Below are 8,269 nucleotides of genomic sequence, written 5' to 3'. Positions count from 1 at the left end.
CTACCATCCATGATTTTGGTGTCCTTCCAGTTTCGCTGTCGTTTTGATCCAATGCTTATCGATGAATGCATCAACTCTTCGCCGGAATTCTTCGTTGCTCAGATTCTCAATCTCCGCCGACCCCGAACTCACCAGTTTCCGGTGATTCTCCGTCTCCGATCTCCGGAGCTCCGGCCGCACCGCAATCTCGCGCCTCAGCATCATCTCCGATCGGTTCCTCTGGAACTTCTTAATCTGCCTCGCCGCTTTCTCAATCGCCGCCGCCACGTCATCACATTGGGAACTCGCACTCGCCTCATCCGCAATCACCGCAACAATCTGCTTGTTACCGCCGCCGAATTCCGCAGGCGGCGCCGCCACTTCCTCTCTCTGCTCCGGCTGAGGCAGAGAGCGAGCGGCGTCGCTGTATTTGGCATAATCATCGTAGAGATCGCGGCGGGAGGAGGCGGAGGCGCCGCCGTCGCTCTGGCGGCAGAGCATGAACAGCAACACGATGATCGCATTTCCGATTAGGAACGCGACGTGGTGGTTGAAGAGGTACGTGGAGAACTCGAGCAAAGACGCGCCGGCAGACATAGCAACCGCCGGCGCGCGCACCGAGCACCACGAGACGGCGGCGAAGACGCCGGCGACTTGAATAATCTGCAACAGCCTCATGACTCTGCGCACGCGATTGAAGCGCGCAATGGCCTTCTCCTTCTCGAACTTGACGTTATCGAACATTTTGGAGGGGGATTCCATGATAACAAGTAAATAGGTGGAGACGGTTAGGGTTTGGTTGAATCGGAAGGAAACAGAAGGTGGAAAAGGGAAGAAAAATCAGAGAGAAAGGAAACTTTTAGGGAGAGGTAGAGAGAGAAAGGAAAGGGTGCGAGAGCGAAAAGGCATGTGGATTTTGAGGGGGAGAGAGAGAGAGAGAGCATGGAATGGAAGGAATCAAAAATGAGAATGAAGTACTGATGTTTCAAGTGTATCGCTTTTGAGGAGTGAGTGTGTGTGTGCCGCTTTTATATATAGAAACCACCACGGAGGATCTTTAAACCACATCATTATAAATTCGTAATGCATTTTCAATTTCATTATAAACTACTGCATAACCCGTCGAAATTCGACGAAAAATTATTTTAAATTATATGATATTATTTATTTATAAGTAATTATTTACATATAAATTATTTTTTAATTTATTTAATTTAAAATAATATAGTTGAAATTATATTAATTTGAATCATATTCCTCAATTAAATGTTAACATTTTGTTAAAATAATAAATATTCTTTTTATATAAATTTTTATTTAATAATGATTTTGGAAAATGTATCGATATTGAAGATTTTATTTTATCTGAGCATCATCCCGTCTAAACCTTGTAGGATCATATCATCATCTAAAGCCCGAAAGACGACAACTAACGTTTGAACATCAGACTTTTGAGTATCATCCGTCTAGACCCTAAAATACAAAAAATAAATTTTTACGCATTAAATTTTTTTAACATCACTATCTGAAGCTTTAAAAATCAAAGTTGACTTGTGAGATTGTATGATTTGGAGCTTCTAACATTATAACCAACTTGTAAACATCATTTTGTATGAAACTTGAAAAAATCTTGACAAATTTTTATGCATTATTAGTTCCAAATATTATAATTGTGTTCGAAGAATCATCTCGTTTGGAGTTTAAAAAAATAAATTTAACTTGTGAGTATCATCTCATTTGAACTTTGAATGATCACAATTAAGTTACAAAAATGATCTATTGTGTAGCTTTAAAGATCATTATCATCTTGAGCTTGTAAGATCATAACTAACTTCTAAACATCATCTTGTATGCAGTTTGAAAAATCTTGACAAATTTTTGTGTATTATTGCATGTGGAGCTTGAAATATCATAATTGAGTTTCGAGCATCATTCTGTTTGAAATTTGAAAGAATAAAATTGACTCGCGAACATTATCTTCAAATCTTGAGTTTCGAGCATCATTCCATTTGAAAATTGAAAGAATAAAATTGACTCGTGAACATTATCTCGTTAAAGTTTGAAAGACCATAACTAAGTTCTGAAAATAATCTTGTGTGTAGCTTAAGAAAGTTGATACGAGATTCAAATTGTATTAATTTATTTAGTAATTTAATCGATAAATTTTCATAAAAAAATCTATGTTGAATCCAAATTTTATTTTTAAAATTTTATACAAAATATATTATTTTATAATCAAATTAAATTGAAGAAATAATTTACTTAATCAAACCAATTTATTTTTTCAAATTAAATTAATAAGACCATGTATTTAATTAAATAAATTTGGTCAAATTAAATTGACAAAACAATTCAAATTGTATTAGTCTGAATCATTCCGCCAATTAAATGTCGATTTTTAAGCAAGAGCTTCTTCTTGTATAAGTTCTATTTTGGTGAAATCTTATAAAAAAAAAAAACTCAATGTGAAATTAGGTGATTTATATGAATTCTTCACTCGATTGAGATTATTATGAATTTGATACATGATTAAAGATTTCTAATATATTTTAACATCATATCCTCTATTATTCTTTATCTAAATTCTTCATTTATGCATTACTAATTGCATAATTTATTATTATTATTATTATTATTATTATGGACAAACTGAAACAAATAAAGTTTGTAGAAATGAAAAATATATTTTTCTTCCCTATATAAATAAAATGTACGAATTTATTTTATAAAAAATAAAAATAAAATTTTAATTATTTTTATATACGTAAAATAATATTTTGTTTTAAAGTAATCAGTTTATAGAATTTGTGCCTTATTATGCAAACATGTAAATCAATGACCGGACTCGTTTATAATTTACACATACGTGCATGTCTCAATTCAAACTCAATTTAAAATTAATTTTATTGAAAGTTAAGAAGATAAATATTATATATATATATGTGTGTGTGTGTATATATATATATATATATATATATATATATATATATATATATATATATATAAAAGCAAAATAAAGTCTATCCTATGTGGCGTCGTATAATCACTCTATTCTAATTTTCCTTAATTCTCATTCATTATTACTTTTTCTAAATTTTTAATCAACAAATTTCTATATATCGAATTTCGAACCTATCATCAACAAACAAATTTCTATATCTAATTTCGATATATAATAGTAATAGAATTTGATATAATTTCGAGATCACCACAAATTCTAAACCAATCAATATCTAATAATTAATATACTCCTATTATTTTTATCATCAACAAACAAATTTCTATAATTCAATTTACCAAATAAATTTTTGACGTAAAAAATATTCTGCTTAAGAAATTATAATAATGAATTAGTTCTCAACAATTTTTTGACGCAAAAAATATTCTGCTTAAGAAATTATAATAATTAATTAGTTCTCAACAAATTTATTGGATTACAAAATGTGGACTCTACTTAAGTTCGAATCTCATCATTAATTATCTTATATAGATCACATCCATCACCCAAAAAATATAAACAATAGTAAACCCAGATAACGATTTAACTGGACTACTCGAGAAAACAAAGCTTATTATTTGGGATGAGGCACCAATAACGCACAGATACTGTTTTAAAGCGCTTGATAGAAGCCTAAGGGATATTATGAGATATCCCGATAGGTCTGGAAAACCTTTTGGAGGTTGTTTTAGGAGGCGACTTTCGACAGATACTTCCAGTGATCCCTAAAGGAAGTCGGCATGACATCGTGCATGCCTATATAAGTTCATCTCAACTTTGGAATTCGTGTCAAGTTCTCAAGTTAACTAAGAATATGAGATTACAAGTATTTTAATCTTAATCTCAATATATAATTTAAAAAAATTATATTACCATGCATAATTTATTAATATTATTTTAATTCAAATATAAAAATCATAAAATATAAAAATTACTAATTGTGTGTATCTATGTATTTATGTTAATGATTTTATCTTGCATTGTTTATTTAATTTCTCCCCTTTTCTAATTTATTTAACAATACGACACAATAAGGTTAAATGGCTGATCTTGATTGATTTTGTGAACATTTAAATGTAATTATGTATAGTTAGGAAATTTTCATGAAAAGTCTATAATACTTTTTTGAGTCAAGAATAATTTTTTCAATTTATTTATATTGCCCTTTTCAATTAGATGAAAGTGTTTTTGCATGAAAATTGAGAAACAACGCATTTATAGGGAAGGCAGTAAGGCTTATAAAAATAATGGATATTTTTGTGATAATTCGAATAAGAGAGAATTTTTCAAATTTTAAACACATGGCTAATTTAATATATCGTGATTGGATTAAAATGGTGGTTTATAATAGGAGTAGTGTTAACAATAAATGAGTAAACATTTGATAAAAGTACATTTTTATTTTAGGCAAATGATTATGGTTCGGATGCATAAGAAATCAAAGAATTTGCAGAGTGGATACTTAAAATAGGTGACGGTACAGCCGGACATAGTCTTGATGATGGAGAATCTGTTGTGGCATTATCAGAAGATATCCTTATACGCGACGCAACAAATCCTATTGCAGCTATAGTGGAAAACACATACAATGACGTCATGAATAATGCATTTGATCCAGAAATGTTAAAGAATAGAGTTATCTTGGCCCCCACCAATGAGATGGTTGATACGATCAATGATTACGTCATGTCTCTAATGTCTACCAAGGAAAGGGTTTACCTAAGTTCAAACATTATTTGCAAAGAAGATGGACAAGTGGGCCTCGATGAACAGGTATTCTCGGTTGAATATCTCAACACAATCAAGTGTTCAGGATTGTCGAGTCATGAAATTAAATTGAAAGAAGGATGCATAATAATAATGCTTCTCATAAATATTGATCCTTCTAATGAGCTTTGCAATGACACTAGGCTTATAGTAACTCAACTTGGGGAACGCGTAATTGAAGGCAAACTCATTTCAGGAAAAAATGCGGGCAAGAAGTTTCCCATAGCTAGAATGATTATGAGTCCATCAGATTTCGCTAAATTTCCAATCCGGTTTCAGATAAGACAATTCCCTATGAGTGTTTGTTTTGCTATGATAATAAATAAAAGTCAGGGACAATCTCTTTTAAATGTAGGATTATACCTAACGAAATCAGTTTTTAGTCATGGACAACTCTACGTGGCAATATCAAGAGTCACTGGAAAAAGAGATATAAAGATTTTAGTATGTGATGAGAGTGGTCATACGCATGACACAACAACTAACGTTGAGTATGATGAAATTTTCGATAGATTATGAGGTAATTGCAAATTTAATATTTTATTCAATCTTTAAAAATTTAAGTCATTAACGATATTAATTTTCTTATATTTTGCTAGGCTGATTTGATATGTGTGTGCGGCTTCTGCTTGGAGGGAAGAAAGATGCAATAAATCCCATCATATATGTTCATACCGCATTTATATTTGCTCTGTGGTTCTTTTAATTTTTTTTTATTGTTCATAGGCAAAATATGTTATATGAGGATTGATATATTTCATCTTTTACTCTATCATGTTGTATTAGTTAATTTGTTTCGGCTAGGGACTTGGGAGTTTTCTTTCTTCTCTTTTTTTTGGTGGGGGGAGGGGGATAGAAGTTGACTTTTAGGAATCAAAAAATTCTAAAATCATCATAATCGGATTGGATTGGTGGAAGTGTCTAAGAAATAGTTTCTTACAATTAGCTTTACAATTTGCTTCTGAGTTGAGAGGATTGTTTGACTAAATAAATATTAGTAAAAATGTATTTAGATAATATCTTTTACTTTAAAACAAATTTATTTAATGCTATATTTTAGTGAAAAAAATTCATCAAATAGAAAATGTATTGACTAATTACAAATATTTATATGTTTTAATATATTTCCGTCGATTTTCGACGGGTTACCGACTAGTATATATATATATATATATATATATATATATATATATATATATATATTGCAACATATACATATAATATGTACGCTTTTGAGAAATATAAAATTAATAACAAATATACATCTAATAACTAACATTCAATTAAGATCATTTATCGTATATAGATTATAATTTTTTTCTTATCAGATATGTAAATCTAATTTTTATCTAGAAAAAATAAATAATAAGATTTATTAATTTAGATTATATGTAATGTTAATATTATTATATATATACATTTATTATTAGTTACTCCCTCCGTCCGCCAAGATTATGTCACTTTCATGTACAAATTGTACATGAAAGTGACATAATCTTGGCGGACGGAGGGAGTATATTTATTATGATTAACGAATCTTTATATAGAATGTAATAGTTAATTAATTAATAAATGATAAAGATTATATATGGTAAATTTTTAAATGGTGAGATTCTAAATATGCCACGTAGGCTAAGTCCTATTCCTATTATAAAGAAGATGGAGTCAACAATATTTGTGTCTTATTCTTTCAAGTTTTTTTTTATTCTTTTTTAATTGGGCTCCTATATATATATATATATATATATATATATATATATATATATATATATATATATATATATATATATATATGGTCAAGTTAAACAAAGAATAACCCTATGTATAGAGAATAGAGAATAAATCATAACCATCAATTAAGTTAAATCGGACGGTTAGATTAGTAGGCGATTTTGTTTTAAAAAATTATCAATATTAATCTTGTATTGATTTCTAAATGGTTTGAGGGTAGAATTGTATTTCTTATTTTACATAAACTACTGTGTCGCTTTTTACTCCAACAATTAAGGATTCTACTTCCCCCACCAACATCAATTATCATCATTCATGAAACCCTACACTACATCCCCCACCTTCTGTTCTCTGTTCGCGGCGGCTGTCCACAGGAAGGGGCACATCGCTTCAATCGACGGCACTGCTCTGCGCGGCGGAGATGGGCGTGGTGTCGGTGGCGTTCGCCACCACGATCCGGGAGAGGTGGGGGCGGTTGTTCACAGACGGCGGCGAGATCTTGAAGTTTACAGTGGCAGCGCTACCGTAGTGGGACTGTGCGAGATGGGAAACTGCCCTCAGACGGCGGCAGGCCGGGTGCTGCGGCAGAGTGCATTCTAGTGAGGGTACATTCTTTTTCTCAATTATTTCGAATATTCAGCGATTTTTTTTTTTCCAAAATTCTCTCAAATCTTGGTTCATGATTGCGAAATTATTATTTGATAAACATCTTATTTATTTTTCTGCCACATGTTCGAAATATTTCTTTGATTGTTCAATTTATTATACATATTGTTCAAATTTTTTTTTTGTGAAATTATTATTTGATAGACATGTTATTGCGAGATCTCCCCTTGAGGCAGATGAATGGCTGATGCTGTTGACCCCGATCCACCACGTCCCTATGCACCGTTTGCATACTCTGCCAACAACACCCTGCAACTGGATCGTCTTCGGTCGCCAGAATCTGTTTCCAAAATCGAAACTCACGTGGCGTGAGATCGGAGAATAGCACGACGGTGTGAGCGGCTGATATAAGGTGTTGCGGTCGCAGGCCATCGCTGCGCCGCCATCCCCTTCCATATTTGGTGGCATCAGCACTATTATTTTCTTTTCGACAAATTGAATGATCATTATATCTGAATATATCTGTTCATTTAGAAATTCTGTTTTGTTCAATTATAAATTGTATTCTGTTAATTTATATATTGTGTTATGTTCATTTATGTTTTCGACGAAACTTTTATTTTTGTTTCTACTGTGAAATCTGATTTTTATTTTTTATTTTTTTAACATAAAACATTTTGAGCACGCTTTAAACAATTACGAACACCTAAATAAACTATTTGAATTTCTCTTACTAACATAAAATATTTAAAATAAAGCATTTCGGACAAGCTTAATAAAATTACGAACATCTAAACAAAAATATTCGAATTTTTTTTACTGATATAAAATATTTAACATTTGAACTTTATGAACAGGCCGAAAACAATTACAAACACATTAATTAAATGTTCGAATGGGGGAGGGGGCTGAATAGATTGGAGAGAGAAAGAAATGTGAAAGTTTAATATAATTTGCAGAGATTAGCGTGAATGATATATTGAAAATATCATATATAGACAAAATTAAAAGAAAAATAAGAAGATATGGCAGTACATGATGTTACCAAAAATTAAAGAGATAATTTAGGATATGCTCATCTTAATTCACAATATTAATATAATTATCCAATTACAAATATATCATTTTCGCTATAATTATGGAATAAAATCAGCATAAAATTTGAACCCTTGGATTGACAGATTTGGA

At 31.2% G+C, this 8,269-nt stretch overlaps 1 protein-coding gene across 1 annotated transcript; it reads right to left on the bottom strand.

The window, feature by feature from the left end:
- LOC131003339 (uncharacterized) lies at positions 1–741 on the bottom strand. The gene has a single exon (XM_057929860.1). It carries the CDS (start codon positions 739–741, stop codon positions 1–3), a length of 741 nt encoding a protein of 246 aa, XP_057785843.1.
- Positions 742–8,269: the final 7,528 nt, after the last annotated feature.

The sequence above is a fragment of the Salvia miltiorrhiza genome, unplaced genomic scaffold, assembly GCF_028751815.1.
Source record: "Salvia miltiorrhiza cultivar Shanhuang (shh) unplaced genomic scaffold, IMPLAD_Smil_shh original_scaffold_190, whole genome shotgun sequence".
Taxonomy (NCBI): domain Eukaryota; kingdom Viridiplantae; phylum Streptophyta; class Magnoliopsida; order Lamiales; family Lamiaceae; genus Salvia; species Salvia miltiorrhiza.
The sequence above is the reverse complement of the archived record's forward strand: the minus strand, read 5'-3'. Positions and strand labels throughout refer to the sequence as shown.